The 22,916-nt window shown below is 41.4% G+C and overlaps 1 protein-coding gene across 1 annotated transcript in view; it reads left to right on the top strand.

Annotated features, from left to right (window-relative positions):
* The window catches only part of LOC128661241 (SCO-spondin-like), a 624,208-nt gene extending 606,351 nt beyond the window's left edge, over positions 1-17,857 (top strand). The window contains exons 118-122 of the mRNA XM_053715520.1: positions 485-580; positions 1,998-2,058; positions 13,591-13,721; positions 14,045-14,195; positions 17,835-17,857. Of these exons, the coding sequence (XP_053571495.1) occupies positions 485-580; positions 1,998-2,058; positions 13,591-13,721; positions 14,045-14,195; positions 17,835-17,857 (462 nt within the window). The remainder of the gene's footprint in view (positions 1-484; positions 581-1,997; positions 2,059-13,590; positions 13,722-14,044; positions 14,196-17,834) is intronic.
* Positions 17,858-22,916: the final 5,059 nt, after the last annotated feature.

Raw genomic sequence — 22,916 nt, 5'->3', positions numbered from 1 at the left:
AGGAGCAGATATAAAGCCATTCCTCCTTTCGATCACAACCTGTGAGGAGCAGATATAAACCCATTCTTCCTCTCAGTCACAACCTGTGAGGAGCCGATATTATCCCCCCCTTCCTCTCAGTCACAACCTTTGAGCAACCAATATAAACCCATCCTTTCTCTCAGTCACAACCTGTGAGCAGCCGATATAAACCCATCCCTCCTTTCTAGAACAACCTGTGAGGAGCTATAAACCCATCCTTCCTGTCTGTCACAACATGTGAGGAGTCAATATAAACCCATCCTTAATCTGGGAATCCATGTAATTTTGCTTTGACTCCTTGCAGAAACAAACAGAAGAGGTTTCACAGTTCGATAGAAAATGCTGCTGTTATCGAACACCTGATAATTTTTTTTTACATAATAAATACTGTGATCCCAAACTGCAAATGTAAAATACTGAGCTGCTACCTGTAAACTAATCCTAGGTTTGTCTCTGTCTGTAGCCCGGCACTGAATGGCAGGACGGGTGTGAGATGTGTCACTGTATGAACGGGGTCAGTGTCTGCACTGCGGGATGCCCCCCTCTTTACTGCCTGGAGGTAAATATCCCCTTTTGTACTGCCTGATATTAAATACCCCCTCTTTACTGCCTGATATTAAATACCCCCTCTGTACTGCCTGGTGGTAAATACCTCCTCTGTACTGCCTGCTGGTAAATACCCCCTCTGTACTGCCTGTAGGTAAATATCCCCCTCTGTACTGCCTGATATTAAATACCCCCTCTGTACTGCCTGACAGTTAATACCCCCTCTGTACTGCCTGACAGTAAATACCCCATCTTTGTTGTCTGTTGGTAAATACCCCTCTGTACTGCCTGACAGTAAATACCCCCTCAGTACTGCCTGACAGTAAATACCCCCTATGTACTGTCTGATAGTAAATACTCCCTCTGTACTGTCTGGTACTAAATGCACCTTCTGTACTGTCTGGTGATAAATACCCCCTCTGTACTGCCTGATAGTAAATACCCCCTCTGTATTGTATGCTGGTAAATACCCCTTCTGATTTGTTTGCTGGTAAATACCTCTCTATTTACTCTCTATTGTCTGCTGGTAAATACCCCTTCTGTATTGTGTGCTAGTAAATACCCCCCTCTGTACTACCTGATAGTAAATACCCATTCTGTATTGTGTGCTGTTAAATTCCCTTTCTGTATTGTCTGCTAGTAAATACCCCCTCTGTATTGTCTGCTGGTAAATACCCTGTCTGTATTGTCTGCTGGTAAATACGCCCTCTATATCCTCTGTTGGTAAATACCCCCTCTGTACTGTCTGCTGGTAAATACCCCATCTGTACTGCCTTCTGGTAAATACCCCCTCTGTATTGTCTGCTGGTAAATACCCCCTCTGTATTGTCTGCTGGTAAATACACCCTCTGTATTGTCTGCTGGTAAATAACCCCTCTGTACTGTCTGCTGGTAAATACACCCTCTGTATTGTCTGCTGGTAAATAACCCCTCTGTACTGTCTGCTGGTAAATACCCCCTCTGTATTGTCTGCTGGTAAATACCCCCTCTGTATTGTCTGCTGGTAAATACCCCCTCTGTATTGTCTGCTGGTAAATACCCCCTCTGTACTGCCTGCTGGTAAATACCCCCTCTGTATTGTCTGCTGGTAAATACCCCCTCTGTATTGTCTGCTGGTAAATACCCCCTCTGTACTGCCTGCTGGTAAATACCCCCTCTGTATTGTCTGCTGGTAAATAACCCCCTCTGTACTGCCTGCTGGTAAATACCCCCTCTGTATTGTCTGCTGGTATATACCCCCTCTGCATTGTCTGCTGGTAAATACCCCCTCTGTATTGTCTGCTGGTAAATACCCCCTCTGTATTGTCTGCTGGTAAATACCCCCTCTGTATTGTCTGCTGGTAAATACCCCCTCTGTATTGCCTGCGCTGAAGTCACATCACTCTCCTAGTATATGTGACGCATCTGATCAGCTCTTTGTCTCTGTGCAGGGTGAAGTGAAGGTGCAGGAACCTGGCGAGTGCTGCCCAGTGTGCCGGAAGGAGATACCAGGTAACATTAATAACTCCTTTTTTTACATAATAAACATTGTGATCACAGGCTGGATTTACATCATCCCTGACTCCTCACATTACTGGCAGTGCTTCCTCACATCACTGGCAGTGCTTCCTCACATCACTGGCAGTGCTTCCTCACATTACTGGCAGTGCTTCCTCACATCACTGGCAGTGCTTCCTCACATTACTGGCAGTGCTTCCTCACATTACTGGCAGTGCTTCCTCACATTACTGGCAGTGCTTCCTCACATCACTGGCAGTGCTTCCTCACATTACTGGCAGTGCTTCCTCCCATCACTGGCAGTGCTTCCTCCCATCACTGGCAGTGCTTCCTCACATCACTGGCAGTGCTTCCTCACATCACTGGCAGTGCTTCCTCACATCACTGGCAGTGCTTCCTCACATTACTGGCAGTGCTTCCACACATTACTGGCAGTGCTTCCTCACATTACTGGCAGTGCTTCCTCACATTACTGGCAGTTCTTCCTCACATCACTGGCAGTGCTTCCTCACATTACTGGCAGTTCTTCCTCACATCACTGGCAGTGCTTCCTCACATTACTGGCAGTGCTTCCACACATTACTGGCAGTGCTTCCACACATTACTGGCAGTGCTTCCTCACATCACTGGCAGTGCTTCCTCACATTACTGGCAGTGCTTCCACACATTACTGGCAGTGCTTCCTCACATTACTGGCAGTGCTTCCTCACATTACTGGCAGTGCTTCCTCACATTACTGCCAGTGCTTCCACATATTACTGGCAGTGCTTCCTCACATCTCTGGAAAGTGGTTCAACACATTCTTTGAAAAGAAACATGTTGGCCATATTCCTTTTAAACTAATTACACGTTAACCAAAGATTCTTAATAGGCTTTTTTTTTTTTTGCTTAATCAAATGAAACATTTTTATACCGTATATTTTCTCCTAGACTTACTGCAGTCAATAGTCAAATGTAATTGTTTTGATCATTAACATGTAACCTGCAGAAATTTAGAAAAGCAGACTGAATGTCAAGGGGAACATTTGTAATAATATTCAATTTAAAGATAGCAACAATCTCCTGTCTTTTTGCCCAGTGATGCCATCACTAAAACACGTACTCACTGCTGCCAGGGTACAGGCATATATCTGCTTAACAGGACATGAAACCCACAATAAAAAAAAATGAAAAAAATCAATTGATTTGTATTATCAAAATATATTTAGTTCTTTTGGTGTCCTTTGTTGAGGTAAGTAGCCTCAGGGGCATGTGTGTATCTAGAGCAGTAAATGGCAGCAGATTTGAAAAGAACAAACAATCTTGCTTACCAGGAGCGCTCACGGTAGTCTCTCCTTTGTTGAATCTTTCGGTCTACGGCACAATGGAGAGTGGGCGGGAACTTCCTCCCTTATAGTCCAATAGCAAATGCTGCTTTCAAGCGTGTCTGCTTCACACGCAAAACATTCCAGAAAACATACAAAAAAGAAAGCGCACTGTCCAACATCGGGCAACGATAAAATACAAAATGTAATCCAATGTTAAAAGCATACAAAGGTCAGTACATAAAACACAAGTATCCGGTAGATGAACAGGTTGACAGTGCAGACGCTTTTCGTGCATGCGCACTTGATCACTGCTTACCTGTGCACCTGTTCATACACCTATTTAAGGCGAAAATTTAAAGTGGTATACCACAGATTTATATTTTACAATAACTGCCTGATACTGCATTGCTAAATAAAGAGCATCATCATTATTTGCATTTATATATGATTAAATTCACATAGAGCAATGCTGGTACTTTTTGTCATTAAATCATAACTTTTAGTACAGAATTATCTTATCGTACCAAACAATAAATAACTATATATGCTCATTATTAGAAAAAATCGTCATCAGTTAGATCACAAAGGAATTTATTTTAGAGACCATCTTTAGGTAAACAAGTTTAGATCTCTCCTCATATTAAGCCCTAGGGATAGCTGGTTTGTAAAGTAAACATTCAGAAAACTTCCCTTTTGTTCAGAATCATTTCTCTATTACCGCCAGTGTTCCCTCAAAAGCCAGTTTTGTGAGTGGCCCAGCAGTGAAATAGTTAATTAGAGCAATTAGGAAACACCACACAATGCAGTCTGCAAGATATGGTTCCCTTATTAACTGTTCCACTGCTGGGCCACTCACAAAACATGTAGTTGTTTAAAGTGCCTAGCTACTGGAGTCTATATCCTCATCTTCAATGGAACGTATATGTCTTATAGTTATCCCTGCATATTGTTTTTACACAGTTTACAGGTGAGTAAATACACGACATGAGTAGTGGCACGATGTATAAAGAAATTTATGTCATGTTCCTGCTGAGTAGAGGTAGATTTAAATGTGTTACCCTCAAATACGAAACCACATGTTTTGCATATAGGCCTTGTACCCCTTCTTTTTTTTGTAAATAGCATTTATTGACTTGTGGCTTCAGATCTGAGGGGGACAAATAATTGCCCAGAATTTTTCCTTTTTTCGGTATACAATCACAACCTTCTTCAATGATAACTTTAACCCCTTAATGACCACAACACTTTTCCATTTTCTGTCCGTTTGGGACCAAGGCTGTTTTTACATTTATGCAGTGTTTGTGTTTAGCTGTAATTTTCCTCTTACTCATTTACTGTACCCACACATATTATATACCATTTTTCTCGCCATTAAATGGACTTTCTAATGATACCATTATTTTCATCATATCTTATAATTTAATATTAATTTTTTTATAAAATATGAGGAAAAAATGGAAAAAAACACACTTTTTCTAACTTTGACCCCCAAAATCTGTTACACATCTACAACCAACAAAAACTCCTATGCTAAATAGTTTCTAAATTTTGTCCTGAGTTTAGAAATACCCAATGTTTACATGTTCTTTGCTTTTTTTGCAAGTTATAGGGCAATAAATACAACAAGTAGCACTTTGCTATTTCCAAACCACTTTTTTTCAAAATCAGCGCTAGTTACATTGGGACACTGATATCTTTCAGGAATCCCTGAATATCCTTTGACATGTATATATATTTTTTTTATAAGACATCCCAAAGTATTGATCTAGGTCCATTTTGGTATATTTCAAATATGATCAAATAAAAAAAAAATGTTCACTTTCTTTTTAATGACACAATGAGTCCTGACCTGCAGGAGGCGGCAAAGAGCACCACAGGAAAGCTGCTAAATATCACCTCCCTTCCCTCCCAACCCAGTCATTCTCTTTGCCTACGTTAAGTGCAAGGAGGTGGTAAATTAGGTGTTGGAAAAAGATTCTTCAATCAAGAGTTTATTATTTTTAAAGTAGTACAAGATTGTGCTGCTTTGTTCTGGGGTGTAGCCGTAGTCCATATCTGTCTCTTCAGTAGAGCAGTGGTGGCTTTAGAGCAATGGGAACTTGTGGGGCATAATTCTCACTGTGCCTCCCATATATTGATGCTGCCCTAATGACTCAGGCTTTATGCTTTTTCCACAGGACTATGTGAGGGAGAGGACCTCTCAATCCTGGTGAGCTGCTCTGCTGTCGGGACGATTTTAAAGGTAAGTGCTGACTTTTTATTCTGGGTCGGTGAAAAAGATCTCAGAGGAAGTGGAGCACTTTATTTAATTGGGAAAGAACTCCTATATATATATAAAAGGAGGGGATTTCAGTGACCGCACGTTATTAGCAGGCAGTGGGACTGAGGTGACTGATTAGGTGACTTTATCTCTGGGGGCCTTTTAACACTTGGGCTGAGGGTAAGGACTCAGTGGGATTTTGGTTACATATATTTGGGCTAAGCTGTGATCTAGAATGCGGTAGCCAAATTTGCCCCCAGGTTTGCTGAAGGTTCAGTTAGCTCCGGGTGTCTTAGTTGTTAAAACAATAATAATGGCGACCGGGAACTTGATTGTTGTTACGCCCACGATGGGCGGAACTATGTGTGGCGCCAGTTTGGGCTGCGCATTCTTCTCTCCAATTCCGATTCGGAAAAGGAGGGACTGCTTAGCACAGTATTTAGTGTTTACAGAGAAGTGGTTCCGGACAGCGATACAGCTGCGTTCCGGACCTTTTTGTAATCAAATTGTACACAGTTTTGGAGAAAGAGTCACTGCTAAGCACAATGCTTAATGTTTCCATATAAGTGGGACCGGAGAGCGCTTCAGCTACGTTCCGGACCTTTTATGATCAGTTTATAAGCAGTAACTTTTTTTTCATGTTAAAATCCTTCTGCATACAAAAACAGAGTTGGCTTGAAATAAAGTTTGGGTATTAGAAGGGCAGATGGGCACCTCAGCACGGTTTAGCTGAGGTGTAGATAGGTTCTGCAGTAATTGTGTACTATTTTAGTTTCCTTCTGCACACAAAAAGTTACATTTTAAAATTTAAAGAGACAGTAACATTTTTTATGTGTTAATTTTTATTAAAAAATGTCACTCTTTTCTGAACCTACTCCTTCTAAGGTGTATGCTGTTTAGGAGTCTGTTGACAATGGTCAAGCTATGCCACAAATTTCTCCTATAGTGTCCCAAAAAATTTATGGCCCACATACAGTGCCCTGCGCTTCCTCTCACACTCCACCTGGAGTTACCATGCATTTCATGCATTGTCTGTTTTTCCCACGCTGTAGGAAAGAGTACAAGAAGACATATTTTCAATCATTTAGTGTGATTGATTCAGTAGTTACTATTCCAAATGTTTCTTCTCTGTAACCTGAAAGAGGAAGATACTTCGGTAGTATCTGGGGGGGAATTCTCAGACTCGGATGGGGTAATATCTTCACCTGATCCTGAGGTTGTTTTCTTCCAGTTTTAGCTGAATGCCTCCATTTGTTACTTGAGGAGGTTTTAGCTACTCTGGGCGACTCCGACACTACCGGCGTAGTCTATCCTAGAGAGTCCAGTAAGTTATAAGGAGTAGGAGAGTCCGGGTATACCTTTTTTCTCCATCCCCTATATTTATAAGATGTTTCCCATCACCAACTCAGTTAAGGAGGCTTGGCAGACAGTCCCCAAGGTGAAAGGAGCTGTTTCCACTTTAGCTAAGAGATCTACTATACCCATAGAGGATAGTTGTGCTTTCAAAAATCCTATGGACAAAACATTAGAGGCATTACTCAAGAAGATGTATGTACACCAGGGCTTACAATGGCAGCCAGCTGTGTGCATTGCTACCGTCACTAGTGCGGCGGCATATTGGTTTGATGCGTTGTCTGATGCTATTAGGACAGAAACTCCCCTGGATGTAATAAAGGACAGGATAAAAGCTCTTAAAGTGGCTAATTCCTTTATTACAGATGCTTCCCTTCAAGTTATCAAACTGGGAGCAAAGATTTCAGGTTTCTCTGTTCTAGCTTGCAGAGCCCTATAGTTAAGACCTTGGTCTGTGGATGTATCCTCTAATTCTAAGCTTCTGGCGATTACTTACAAGGGGAAGACCTTGTTTGGACCTGGCTTGACTGAAATTATTTCTGATATTATGGGAGGTAAGGTTCACCTTTTTCCTCAGAACAAGAGAAGAAAACAAAAGGGACGGCAGAGTAATTTCCATTCCTTTCAAAATTTCAAAGGAAATTCTTCCTCTTCCGCCTCCAAGCAGGAACAGTCTAAACCTGCATGGAGACCCAATCAGTCTTGAAATAAGGGGAAACAAGCCAAGAAACCTGCCATTGAATCAAAGTCAGCATGAATGGTCTGCCCCCGATCTGGTACCAGATCTTGTAGGGGGCAGACTTTCCTTCTTTGCTCAGACTTGGGTTCGAGATGTTCAGGATCCCTGGGCAGTATAAATAGTGTCCCAGGGATACAAACTAGAGTTCAAAAGTTTTCCTCCCAGAGGCAGGTTTCTGCTTTCAAGATTATCTGTAGACCAGACAAAAAGAGAGGCGTTCTTACACTGCATACAAGACCTCTCCGACCTGGGAGTGATAGTTCCTGTTCCAAATCAGGAACGGTGTCTGGGATTTTATTCCAATCTGTTCGTGGTTCCCAAAAAAGGAGGGAACCTTCAGGCCTATTTTAGATCTCAAGAATCTAAACAAACTCCTCAGCATACTTTCCTTCAAGATGGAAACTTTTTGTTCCATTCAACCTTTGGTCCAAGAGGGTCAATTTTTTGACAACTATGGATTTAAAGGACGCGTACTTGCATGTTTCCATTCACAGGGATCATCACAGATTTCTATGGTTTGCCTTTCTAGACAAACACTTCCAAATTGTGGCTCTGCCATTTGGTCTTGCCACAGCTCCCAGAATTTTCTCAAAGGTTCTGGGTTTGCTGTTGGCGGTGCTTCAGTTATGGGGCATTGCAGTGGCGCCCTATCTGAACGACATCCTAGTCCAGGCGCCGTCTTTACAACAAGCAAGATCCCACAGGGAAATTCTGCTATACTTCCTGCGATCTCACGGATGGAAGGTAAATTTGGAAAAGAGTTCCTTAGTTCCAAAGACAAGGGTAACTTTCTTGGAAACCATAATAGATTTCCTATCAATGAAGATTTTTCTGAAAGAAGTCAGGAAATCAAAGATCCTAGATACTTGTCTAGCTCTTCAGTCCACTCCTCGGCCATCAGTGGCTCAGTGCATGGAGGTAATCGGGCTGATGGTAGCAGCAATGGACATCATCCCGTTTGCTCGGTTCCACCTCAGACCTCTGCAGTTAAACATGTCTCCTCGAATACTACTGGAGCAGGAGACAAGGGATTCTCTTCAATGGTGGTTGTCTCTAGATCATCTATCCCAGGGAACCTGCTTTCGCAGACCATCTTGGGTGATTGCGATAACAGACGCCAGCCTTCTAGGATAGGGAGCAGTCTAGGGCTCCCCAAAGGCTCAGGGAGTTTGGATTCAGTCAGATTCTGTTCTACCTTTCAACATTCTGGAGCTGAGAGCGATCTTCAATGCTCTTCTGGCCTGACCCCAGTTAGCCTCGGTCCAGTTAATTTTAGCTTTAGTGTAGTGTAGTAGACAACTCAAAGTATTGATCTAGGCCCATTTTGGTATATTTCATGCCACCATTTCACCGCCAAATGCGATCAAATAAAAATTTTTTTTCACATTTTCACAAACATTTTCACAAACTTTAGGTTTCTCACTGAAATTATTTACAAACAGCATGTGCAATTATGGTACAAATGGTTGTAAATGCTTCTCTGGGATCCACTTTGTTCATAAATAGCAGACATATATGGCTTTTGCATTGCTTTTTGGTAATTAGAAGACCGCTAAATGCCACTGCGCACCACACGTGTATTATGCCCATCAATGAAGGGGTTAATTAGGGAGCATGTAGGGAGCTTGCAGGGTTAATTTTAGCTTTAGTGTAGAGATCGGCCTCCCACCTGACACATCACACCCCCTGATCCCTCCCAAACAGCTCTCTTTCCTCTGCCACCCCACAATTGTCCTTGCCATCTTAAGTACTGGCAGAAAGTCTGCCAGTACTAAAATAAAAGGTATCTTATTTCTTTAAGCATATTTACATATGCTGCTGTGTAGGGTCCTCCCTTAGCCCCCAACCTCCCTGATCCCCCCCCCAAACACCTCTCTAACCCTCCCCCTTTACCTTATTGGGAGCCATCTTGGGTACTGGCAGCTGTCTACCAGTAAACAGTTTACAATAAAATAGATTTTTTTTTTCTGTAGTGTAACTCCCCCCCCCCCAAAGACGAACCCCCACTCAGATCCCTTAGATCGTTTTTACATTTATTCCCTCCCCCTCTTTCTCCCACATTTTAGCATAAAATGTTTCTGTAGATTAGCGGTTCCCACCTGCTCCCTCCCCCCTCTTACTGGAAGAAGCCATCGATGGCCGCCCACCCGCCTCCCAAATCGGTTCCAACCCACCAACGATTGCGGCCATCGATATCCGGTGCACAAAGGGCCACAGAGTGTCTCTCTCTGCATCAGAGGGGTAAGAAAGGTTATTGCAGGATGCTTCGATATTGAGGCATCACTGCAATACCCGGAAAGGCGTACGTCCTCGGTCGTTAACTGTATTTTTTTGAGGACGTACGCCGTACATCGTCAGTCATTAAGGGGTTAAGGGTGGGATCAGAGTACAAGATAGGCAGAGACTCTTTGACAATGTCACATATTTTGTTAAATTCAAGACTAGAAGCTGTAATAAACTTAGGTTTTTTCGTTTCTTGTTAATGTTTTTGTTTATTCTTTTGGTGTATTTAAGGAGATCAGCCCTATGCATTTTGCCAACACTATTTTTGGCTGTGATGAGGACTTCTTTTGTATAACCTCAGTCTTTAAGTCTTTTAATAGCTTCATTAGCTTTTCTTTGATACTCTGATTCTCTGGTGCAATTTCTTTTAATACGGATAAATTCTCCTTTGGGTATACCCTTGACTACATGTCTGGGATGGCAAGAATTATATTGCAAAATAGTATTACCTGCTGTAGTTATATAGCAGCAGTTTTGCAAGAGCACTAAATATTAGCAGTGTTTACACAAACTGCAGCCATATAAGGCTACAGATATGTGCACATTATTTACCTAGGTATGCTCTTCAAGAAAGAATACCATTACATAAACTTTTTAAAATTGTATGCTCTGTCTGAATCATGAATAATCAAGGATAAAAATGTGAGTTTCATGTTCCTTTTAGACCATATATGTTCTCATGTACAGTTTCTGATTGGTGGGTGTCTGTTGCAGGTCTAGTGGGTGGTTATTGGAAGTCTAGTGGGTTTCTATTGGAGGTCTAGTGGGTGTCTGGAGGTCTAATAAATAAAAAAAGGCCTATATATAGCACAAAATGGCTACCCTAAAAAACGTGAGTTAGTTCCAATAACACCCAAAAGATAAAAATGAGACAAATAAATTAGGGAGCGCTAAAATAAGCTGCTATATGATAGAGGTTTAAAAAGTTAAGAAATTTCCAATGAGCAGAAGTATGATAAAGGTTTATAAATTCATTTGGTAATTATATAAGTGCACAACAGTGATACAATACTAAAAAGGTATTAAAATAAATAATATTTAATAAACGGTGGTTTAACTAATAAAAACTTCAATAAAAAACTTCATTGGGAATATATGATGATCTTTTTCACAAAATTCCGGAATAGTTCCAAAATCAATCAATTAAAAGTTTCATGAAAAGAAATTTCATTGGTGTGAAAGAGTTAATTTCATAACAGGAGCAAAGCCGAAAAAACAATTGTGCTGTTGGAGCAGGATAGCTCTATTGGGAGAAGGCTATGCAAAGGGATAACTTTGTGGCATAAAACACAGTCAAAATACTTGGTGCAGGTGATTTGAGTTTAAACTCAAACAGATCTGTATTTCAGAAGTGGAATGTTTATCGGAGTTTAGCGCAATCAAATGAGACTCGCCCAGAATACGAAGCTAATTTCAAAGATGCTTCTCCGTGTATTTGAAAACACAAAGGTTGGTGTTTAGTTGACACAATACCTTAACAGTGTGATGGAGGACGCTCAAGGAGTATCTCTACTGGTGTCCGTTCCTCGGCGTGTCTGAAGTCACGTGACTATCCTTCCACCAATCAGAGTCACGGATTACTGAGTGGTCTGCGCCTCAGCTGAAATGTGCAAGTCCAGGTTGCTACAATTGTAACCAAATACAGACTGTGATCCGTTAGTTAATTGCCAAGACAGTTCAGGCTATTAAAAGTTACCAAGGTTCCAGCTGGGAGCTAAAGAGTGGAGTATGAATTCACACCCGGGAAGGTTATATAAAGTAGCCCAGATAAAGAGGTAAACTGTTCTTATCCAGGGTTGAGCAGAAGACAGTCGCTGTTGTAGTATATACCCCAGCCTGCTTTGTTAATTGTATTCTGTGTTTTGTTGCATACTTTCATATTCCCAGATGCTCTGGATATCAGTTGTAACTTAAAGAGATATGATTGTTTCTCTTTCATTGCCTTAATATGTCTGTACTCAACTTAATTTACCTCAATAAAAAGAAAATATTTAAAAAAAAAGAAAAATCAACCATGGAAAAAAAAAGTTACCAAGGTTTTAACAGAGCGCTCTGAATATTTTCTTCAGTGTAACTTCCAGTGTAAAAGCCCTTCAGTTGAATGCAGTACTTCAACACGTTTCAGCTTATGTAGCCTCTTTCAAGAATCTTTGCATAGCCTTCTCCCAATAGAGCTATCCTGCTCCAACAGCACAATTGTTTTTTCGGCTTGCTCATGTTATGAAATTAACTCTTTCACACCAATGAAATTTCTTTTCATGAACCTTTTAATTGATTGATTTTGGAACTATTTCGGTGTCTGGAGGTCTAGCAGGTCTCTCTTGGAAGTCTAGTGGGTCTCTATTGCAAGTATTTGGAGATCTAGCGTGCGTCTATTGAAAGTCTACCGAGTGTCTAATGCAGATCTAGCGGGTGTCTATTGGAGATCTAGCAGATGTCTATTGGAAGTCTAGCGGGTGTCTATTGGAGGTGTAACAGATGTTTATTGGAAGTCTAGTGGGTGTCTGTTGGAGGTCTAGTGGGTGTCTACTAGAATTATAGTGGGTGTCTATTTCAAGTCTAGTATGTGTCTGTTGGAGGTCTAGCAGTTGTTTATTGGAAATCTAGTGGGTGTCTATTTGAATATTAGCTGGTGTCTGTTGGAAGTCTAGCAGGTGTCTGTTGGAAGTCTAGCGGGTGTCTGTTGGAAGTCTAGCGGGTGTCTGTTGGAAGTCTAGCGGGTGTCTGTTGGAAGTCTAGCTGGTGTGCGTTGGAGGTCTAGCAGGTGTGTGTTGGAGGTCTAGCAGGTGTCTGTTGGAGGTCTAGCGGATTTCTGTTGGAGGTCTAGCGGGTGTCTGTTGGAAGTCTAGCGGGTGTCTGTTGGAAGTCTAGCGGGTGTCTGTTGGAAGTCTAGCGGGTGTCTGTTGGAAGTCTAGCGGGTGTCTGTTGGAAGTCTAGCGGGTGTCTATTGGAAGTCTTTGGAGATCTAGCAGGTGTCTATTGGAAGTCTAGCGAGTGTCAATTGGAGGTTTAGCAGCGTCTATTGGAAGTCTAGCACATGTCTATTGGAGATCTAGCGGGTATCTATTGGAGATCCAGCAGGTGTCTATTGGAGATCTAGCGGATGTCTATTTGAAGTCTAGCGGGTGTCTGTTGGAGGTCTAACAGGTGTTTATTGAAAGTGAGTGTCTGTTGGAGGTCTAGTGAGTGTCTATTGGAATTATAGTGGGTGTCTATTGGAAGTCTAGTGTGTGTCTTTTGGAGGTCTAGCAGGTGTCTGTTGGAAGTCTAGCGAGTGTCTATTGGAGGTCTAACAGGTGTTTATTGGAAGTCTAGTGGGTGTCTAATGGAAGTCTAGCGGTTGACTATTGGAGATGTAGCGGATGTCTATTGGAGATCTGGCGAGGGTGTCTTATTGGAAGTCTAGCGGGTTTCTATTGGAAGTCTAGCTGGTGTCTATTGGATGTAGGGAAGTCCTACAATTGTTGCATTGTTATATAATTTTGTGTGCAAGACATTTCATCATAACTATAAATATGATATTTTTTTTATTTTGATACAATAAATTTGTTGCTGATCTAATCTGTTACCAATTCTTTGAACAGAAGAGATTTCCCCGGTGTGCCAGCTTCACAAAGAGCTCCGTAACATCACCAAGGGCAGCTGCCGTATGGATCAAGTGGAGGTCAGCTTCTGCAGGGGACAGTGTTTGTCCTGGACCAATGTTCTCACAGAGGTGAGCTGGGGTCAGAGCAATGCCATGGAACCTCATGTATAGGTACATGTCTTAGTGAAAACATCAGACCTCACTGGGTCCTGTTATGTGATCTTGTGATACCAGCTCAGGGGTCATCTTATTATTAGACCTGTGGGTAATTAATAACAAACATTACAGAAGGAAACAATCCCTTAAAATGATCCCATTGCTGTAGAAAGCTATGTCCATGTCTGTGGTCTCTAGACTGCTAACCACGTTACACTGTGTTGTCTGTATGTTGCTGTTTACCTAAGCTCAGTCCTAGGTTAACTTTAGTAACTTACCTATGCCCCTCCCCCCAGGAGCCCTATCTACAGACTGTGTGTGACTGCTGCAGTTACCAGCTAGACCCTGAGAGCCCAGTGAGGATCCTTAACTTGCAGTGTACGGATGGAGAAACCGAGCCAGTGGTGCTTCCTGTGATTCATAGTTGTGAGTGCAGCAGCTGTCAAGGTAAGTACTGAAAATAAACATGCCTAGCTTATCTAACACCCATGATGCATCACACTGACCCCTTCTACGTTCATTTTCTATTGTCTCGGAAAATTATTACTGTATTTGTGTTGTTTTATGGTGTGTAATTGTCATGTGTTGTGTACCTGCATCTGCCTACATTTTGTGAATGGTATATAGTACTGGGAGGCTAAGGGCTGAGCCAGGAAGACCTATAGTGCATGAAGATGGAGCCACAAAGTGAAATATATAGAGAAAGGAGTAATGGGAGTAACTACAGGACAGAGTTCCCAAACTATCACTGTCCCCCAAAATGCAGGACAGCTTAGCACTCTGTAAAACTCTAGCTCATGTACTTTCTGCTATAGAATATGGCAGCACTTTACAAACAACAGTAAACTATATGCGGGTTAAGAAGACAGAGAAACAAGGAAGAATGGAGAATAAAATAAATATAAAAGTGTGAATAAATTGTAAAACATAAGGGGCGAGATTACTTATGCAAGCTTCAATGCAACTGCTGAAACCCGCGCCTCCCGTAATTTCCCCTTGCACATCAGGGAATCACATAAACCCCGCCGGCAGTTCATAATGTGCCGTGTCGGATAAACTAGCGATGTCCAGAAATGAGCATAAATACACATTTCTGGAGTCACCAGTGACTTACGGCACTTTAGAAACTGACGGCGCCTAAGAAAATGTAAAAAAAAAAAAAATTCAAATCTCCCGTTAAAAGACTAACCCCTCCTCCCAAAAATAAACCCGTAAAACCCCTATATCCGCAATCCCCCACCTCGAAACTAATAATAAATGTATTAACCCCTAAACCGACAACACCCACAACGCAATATGACTAATTAAACTATTAACCCCTAATCCACAATTCACCCACATCGCGATCTACCTACTAAAAGTATTAACCCCTAAATCCACCAACCCCAACATCGCAAACTACCTTAAAAAATAATTAACCCCTAATCCGCCATTCACCCACATCGCAAAGTCCCTATTAAAAATATTAACTCCTAATCCGCCATTCACCCACATCGCAACAAACCTTATAAATCTATAAAGCCCTAATCCGCCAAACCCACACAACACAATAATCCTAATAAAACTATTAACCCCTAAACCACCAAACCCACACAATGCAAATAACTAATTAAATTACCAATCCCCCTAACCTAACACCCCCTTAATTAACCCCAATTACCTAAATTCAAAAATACTAAATTACAAACAATTAAAATAAAAAACCTAACATTACTTAAAAATAAAAAAATAAGATTAAATGAATCTAAGATTACAAAAATAAAAAGTCTAACATTACATAAAATAATAAACCAAATTATCAAAAATAAAAAAATAAACCTAATCCCTAAGACCACCCAAAATAAAAACACCCCCTAATCTAATGCTAAAATACCAATAGCCCTTAAAAGAGCCTTTTGTAGGGCATTGCCCTAAGTTAAACAGCTCTTTTACCTTAAAAAATAAAAAGCCCCACCCATCAAACCCCCCAAAATAAAAAAACCTAACACTAAAAAATCCTAAACTACCCATTGGCCCTAAAGGGGCATTTGTATGGGCATTGCCCTTAAAAGATCATTCAGCTCTTTTACTGCCATTAAAAGGGCATTCAGCTCTTTTACGATTGCCCAATAAAACCCTAATTGGTGCGGAGCGGAGCACAGAACTGAAGACCAGTGACTGTGGAACTGAAGACCGGCGACGGAAGTACTGAAGACCGCCGACCGCGGAGCCATGGAGCATGTAGATCCTCTTTGTATGATCATCGCCGTACACTGAGGATTGAATTCAAGGTACGCGTTTAAATATGGTTTACCTTGCATTCCTATTGGCTGATTTGAGTCTTCAAATTCAAATCAGCCAATAGGATGAGACCTACTGAAATCCTATTTGCTGATTTGAAGAGGATCTCCACGCTCTGGCTCCGCGGTCACAGGTCTTCAGTTCCGCGGTCACCGGTCTTCAGTTCCACACTCCGCGCCGGCTTGTTCCTGAAAGAAGATAGATGTTGCTGCTTGAAGAAGTCTTCATTGCCGGACTTCAGGAATGGTGAGTACCTATCTGGTGGTTAGAGTTAGGATTTTTTTTATTAGGGTTTTAATGGGCAATCATAAAAGAGCTTAATGCCCTTTTAAGGGCAATTCCCATACAAATGCCCCTTTAGGGGCAATGGGTAGTTTAGGATTTTTTTAGTGTTAGAATTTTTTATTTTGAGGGGTTTTACTGTTAGAGGGGGGACTTAGTATTTTTTTAAGGTAAAAGAGCTGTTTATCTTAGGGCAATGCCCTACATAAGGCCCTTTTAAGGGCTATTGGTAGTTTAATTTAGATTAGGGGGTGTTTTTATTTTGGGGGGCTTTTTTATTTTCATATGGATTAGGTTTAATTTTTTGTATTTTTTATAATTCGTTTTATTATTTTATGTAATGTTAGACTTTTTTATTTTTTGTAATCTTAGATTAAATTAATTTTAACTTTTTTATTTTAAGTAATGTTTTTTATTTTAATTGTTTGTAATTTAGTATTTTTTCATTTTGGTAATTGGCATTAATTTTAGGGGGTGTAAGGATAGGGGGCTTAGTAATTTAATTGGTTATTTGCGTTGTGGGGGTTTGGCGGATAAAAGGTTAATAGATTTATTAGGTTTGTTGCGATGTGTGGGTTTGGCGGTTTAGGGGTTAATAGTTTAATTAGGATTATTGCGTTGTGTGTTTTTGGTGGATTAGGGGTTAATAGATTTATAAGGTTTCTTGTGTTGTGTGGGTTTGGTGGAATAGGGGTTACTAGATTTATTAGGTTTGTTGCAATATGGGTTAATGGCGGATAAGGAGTTAATAGGTTAATTACGTTTATTGCGTTGGTGGGGGATGGCGAATTAGGGGTTAATAGGTTAATTAGATGTTTTGCGATGTGGGGGTTGGCAGATTAGGGGTTAATATAGTTTATTAGTTATTGCAGTGGGGGTTGGCGGTTGACAGGTAGATAGATATTGCGCATACGTCTGGTGCTAGTTATTTTAAGGAGGTAGATAGATATTGCATATACGTTAGGTGTTAAGGAGGTACATAGATATTCTGTATGCGTTAGGTGTTAGTTATTATTTTCAGGGGATTACGGTGCTCACATACTCAGAGCAAGTCTTACTGCGCCTGCCTATGTGTGGCGAGGTGAAAATGGAGTGAAATTTCTCGACGCATAAGTCCTTGCGCTGAATATGCGATACCGATTTGCGACACGGTTCTATGTTAGCTTATGGGACTAAAAATTGCGCACCGCATATGTAATCTTGCCCAAGATCTCTCACCATTACTCGCTGCATCCTTGATTTTTAGACTTTGTGCTCTGCAGTTTTAATGCTCTAGAACCGCCCCTGAGGGAGATAGGTGAGGGAGGGGGAAAAGAGTGAAGGACAAGTGGTAGGGAAATAGCAAACAAAGTGGTATAGGGAGAGAATGAAATATTGCTGAGTAGAGGGAGGGCAAATAGAGTGAGGGTAAAGGACACATCACTTTATGTTGCTGTGTTGTATTAATAAAACATTACCCAGATCAGTCTACAGTGCATCTGATATGCAAGAAATCTTATGGCCGCATCTCTTCTCCCTCCGCAGGTGGTGACTTCTCCAAGCGCTGATCTCGTGACTTCTCTTCCTGTGATTCCTCCTCACCAAGCGCCTTTTCTTGTAAATATTTCTTGCTTGTAATTTTTCGCCAGATATTTTCTACAGTTACTAAAGAGAAGCGTTGCACGACCAGTTGTACAGACCTCTATATAATAATAAAAAGTGGTTTTTGCAGCAAATATTGTGTCACTTTGGTTTTTCCTGCTATTATTGTATTTGTAAACTGCAGTAATTTACAAGGATATCTGTCTCTCATGAGATGCTTTGCAGGGTTGCAGACTTGGTAAATAACCTTGACAGACAGAGAAGACCGATCTGCATTGTATAATCATCTGTTTTACTGTTTTCTGGAAGTCAAGTGGTTAAATAGAACAAAGTAATATTAAGGGTCATTTGCATATTTTACTGTCTAAGCACCGCAATATCTTTATCTTGTGTTAAAGACGAACCTTATAGAAAAGAAAATGTGTTTTTATGAGAGAAATTGGAGCAATACTAGGGAATTTGTGATACTAAAGCTGCTTAGAAAATCTGTGTTGGTGTCAGTGAAATAAAAAAATAACATACGCAAACTAAAATGTTACCAAAGCCTACAAAATGTAGTGTCAGCAGAGTGAACGGATCCACAAAGCCTACAGACTGGAAAAAGTTTAATTTATCTTGTAAAGGTGTATTTAGTCCACGGGTTCATCCATTACTTGTGGGATATTCTCCTTCCCAACAGGAAGTTGCAAGAGGACACCCACAGCAGAGCTGTCTATATAGCTCCTCCCCTAACCCCCACCCCCAGTCATTCTCTTGCAACTCTTGACAAGATAGGAAGTCTCAAGAGATATGTGGTGACTTATTGTAGTTTTACCTTCAATCAAGAGTTTGTTATTTTTAAACGGTACCGGCGTTGTACTGTTTTACTCTCAGCCAGAAATTAGAAGAAGAATTCTGCCTGGAGGTTGATGATCTTAGCGGTTTGTAACTAAGGTCCATTGCTGTTCTCACACATAACTGAAGAGTATGGGAAAATTTCAGTTGGGGGAACGGTCTGCAGATTACCTGCTTTGAGGTATGTTCAGTATTTTTATTTCTAGAGAGATGAATAAGTTCTAGAAAATGCTGACAGAGCCTTGTATACAGGGAGTGCAGAATTATTAGGCAAGTTGTATTTTTGAGGATTCATTTTATTATTGAACAACAACCATGTTCTCAATGAACCCAAAAAACTCATTAATATCAAAGCTGAATAGTTTTTGAAATAGTTGTTTTTAGTTTGTTTTTAGTTGTAGCTATTTTAGGGGGATATCTGTGTGTGCAGGTGACTATTACTGTGCATAATTATTAGGCAACTTAACAAAAAACAAATATATACCCATTTCAATTATTTATTTTTACCAGTGAAACCAATATAACATCTCAACATTCACAAATATACATTTCTGACATTCAAAAACAAAACAAAAACAAATCAGTGACCAATATAGCCACCTTTCTTTGCAAGGACACTCAAAAGCCTGCCATCCATGGATTCTGTCAGTGTTTTGATCTGTTCACCATCTGTTCAGAGTGATTGATTTATGGAATAAACTTCCTCAAGAGGTAGTAGCAACAAACACTGTGGGGGACTTTAAAAATGCATGGGACAAGCATAGGGCTATCCTACGAACTAGATAAGTTTATACTGTTAGGTAAGGTTGGGCAGACTTGCTGGGCCTATGGCTCTTATCTGCCGTCAATATCTATGTTTCTATGTTTCTAACATTGCGTGCAGCAGCAACCACAGCCTCCCAGACACTGTTCAGAGAGGTGTACTGTTTTCCCTCCTTGTAAATCTCACATTTGATGATGGACCACAGGTTCTCAATGGGGTTCAGATCAGGTGAACAAGGAGGCCATGTCATTAGATTTTCTTCTTTTATACCCTTTCTTGCCAGCCACGCTGTGGAGTACTTGGACGCGTGTGATGGAGCATTGTCCTGCATGAAAATCATGTTTTTCTTGAAGGATGCAGACTTCTTCCTGTACCACTGTTTGAAGAAGGTGTCTTCCAGAAACTGGCAGTAGGACTGGGAGTTGAGCTTGACTCCATCCTCAACCCGAAAAGGCCCCACAAGCTCATCTTTGATGATACCAGCCCAAACCAGTACTCCACCTCCACCTTGCTGGTGTCTGAGTCGGACTGGAGCTCTCTGCTCTTTACCAATCCAGCCACGGGCCCATCCATCTGGCCCATCAAGACTCACTCTCATTTCATCAGTCCATAAAACCTTAGAAAAATCAGTCTTGAGATATTTCTTGGCCCAGTCTTGACGTTTCAGCTTGTGTGTCTTGTTCAGTGGTGGTCGTCTTTTAGCCTTTCTTACCTTGGCCATGTCTCTGAGTATTGCACACCTTGTGCTTTTGGGCACTCCAGTGATATTGCAGCTCTGAAATATGGCCAAACTGGTGGCAAGTGGCATCTTGGCAGCTGCACGCTTGACTTTTCTCAGTTCATGGGCAGTTATTTTGCGCCTTGGTTTTTCCACACGCTTCTTGCGACCCTGTTGACTATTTTGAATGAAACGCTTGATTGTTCGATGATCACGCTTCAGAAGCTTTGCAATTTTAAGAGTGCTGCATCCCTCTGCAAGATATCTCACTATTTTTTACTTTTCTGAGCCTGTCAAGTCCTTCTTTTGACCCATTTTGCCAAAGGAAAGGAAGTTGCCTAATAATTATGCACACCTGATATAGGGTGTTGATGTCATTAGACCACACCCCTTCTCATTACAGAGATGCACATCACCTAATATGCTTAATTGGTAGTAGGCTTTCGAGCCTATACAGCTTGGAGTAAGACAACATGCATAAAGAGGATGATGTGGTCAAAATACTCATTTGCCTAATAATTCTGCACTCCCTGTATTTGAGGTAAGCTAGATGCAGTGATTTAACAACGACTGGTATCATGCTTACAAAACAGGGTAATATTCATGTTAATACTCATATTTCTTAGTGACAAAACGTTTGCATGTTTTCATAAATAGAACGTTTTTTCTCTGAGGGAGATAAGTCTTTGTTTGAGGCCTAGTTTCCACATGGCTAGTCAGATACTCCAAGGAGTATTTTCTTAAGGCCCCTCTGACATCCAGTACATGGTGGGAGGGGCCTATTTTCGCGCTCTAGATGCACAGTTTCCTGCAGACTGAGACATCCAGCTTCCCTAGAGGAGTCCTCTGGCATCTGAGGACAATCATAAAGGGTTTATTTCTTCACTAAATCGTATTTGAGGGCAGGTAGGAGCCTCAGCAGAGCTGTGGCAAGGTGCTCAACTGTTTTTTTACTGGTGGTTGACGTTTTTTAAATCCGGTTTGGGGGCTAAGGGGTTAATCATCCATTTGCAAGTGGGTGCAATGTTGCTTTAGTCCCTTACACATACTGTAAAAAATTTTAAGACTTTACTGTATTTTTACACTGTTTTGCAGTTTAAGTGCTAGTTTTTTTTCTCTTAAAGGCACAGTAATGTTTTTGTTTAATTGCTGTTTCACCTTTATTAAAGTGTTTTCCAAGCTTGCTTGTCTCATTACTAGTCCGTTAAACATGTCTGACATAGAGGAAACTCCTTGTTCAATATGTTTGGAAGCCATTGTGGAACCCCCTCTTAGAATGTGTACCAAATGTACTGAAATTTCTATAAACTATAAAGACCATATTATGGCGCTTAAAGATTTATCTCCAGAGGATTCTCTGACTGAAAAAAGGGAGATTATGCCATCTAGCTCTCCCCACGTGTCAGAACTTTTAACTCCCGCTCAAGTGACGCCAAGTACATCTAGCGCGTCTAATTCTTTTACCTTACAGGACATGGCGGCAGTTATGAATGGTACCCTCTCAGAGGTATTGTCTAAACTGCCAGGGTTACAAGGAAAGCGAGACAGCTCTGGGGCTAGAACTAATACAGAGCTTTCTGATGCTTTAATACCTGTGTCCGATATACCCTCACAATACTCAGAAGCCGAGGCAGGAGAGCTTCTATCTGTGGGTGACATTTCAGATTCAGGGAAGGCGTTGCTTCAGTCTGATTCTGAAATGACAGCGTTTAAATTTAAGCTTGAACACCTCCGCTTATTGCTTAGGGAGGTTTTAGTGACTCTGGATGACTGTGAACCCATTGTAGTTCCAAAGAAATTGTGTAAGATGGACAAATACTTTGCAGTGCCTGTTTACACTGATGTTTTTCCAGTCCCTAAGAGATTTTCGGAAATTATTACTAAGGAATGGGATAGACCAGGTGTTCCGTTCTCTCCCCCTCCTGCTTTTAAAAAGATGTTTCCCATAGATGCCGCCATACGGGACTCGTGGCAGACAGTCCCTAAGGTGGAGGGAGCAGTCTCAACCCTAGCTAAGCGTACAACTATCCCTGTCGAGGACAGTTGTGCTTTCCTAGATCCTATGGATAAAAAATTGGAGGGTCTCCTTAAGAAAATTTTTATACATCAAGGTTTTATTCTCCAGCCTCTTGCATGCATTGCCCCAGTTACTGCTGCAGCGGCTTTCTGGTTCTAGTCTCTTGAGGAGGCTCTACAGGTGGAGACCCCGTTAGATGATATTTTAGACAGGATTAAGGGGGGTAGTTATCAAGCCGTCTACTTTTCTGGCTTCGCCGGCCCAATACGTCCGCCTAAGCTCGCCTACCTTCGCCGCCGCGGACCTTAAAAAATACGCCTAAGTTATCAAATAAAGCTGTCAAAAAGCCGCGGGGCGATGAGCAGCGGACTGTGAGAGTTATCACTCATCCGATCTCGCTGCCCTTCGGCTTTTTCCCAGCTTTATTGCTAGCCTGTCACTAAGCACTCACACTAAACTGCACTGTTCTACCCCCTATACCGGCGCCCCGGAGCCTCCCGCAACTAAATAAAGTTAATAACCGCTAAACCGCCGCTCCTAGACCCTGCCGCAACTCTTATAAATGTATTAACCCCTAAACCGCCGCTCCTAGACCCTGCCGCAAGTCTTATAAATGTATTAACCCCTAAACCGCCACTCCCGGACACCGCTGCCACCTACATTATACCTAGTAACCCCTATCCTGCCCCCCCT

This window comes from Bombina bombina, chromosome 5, assembly GCF_027579735.1.
Source record: "Bombina bombina isolate aBomBom1 chromosome 5, aBomBom1.pri, whole genome shotgun sequence".
Classification (NCBI taxonomy): Eukaryota; Metazoa; Chordata; class Amphibia; order Anura; family Bombinatoridae; genus Bombina; species Bombina bombina.
The sequence above is the reverse complement of the archived record's forward strand: the minus strand, read 5'-3'. Positions and strand labels throughout refer to the sequence as shown.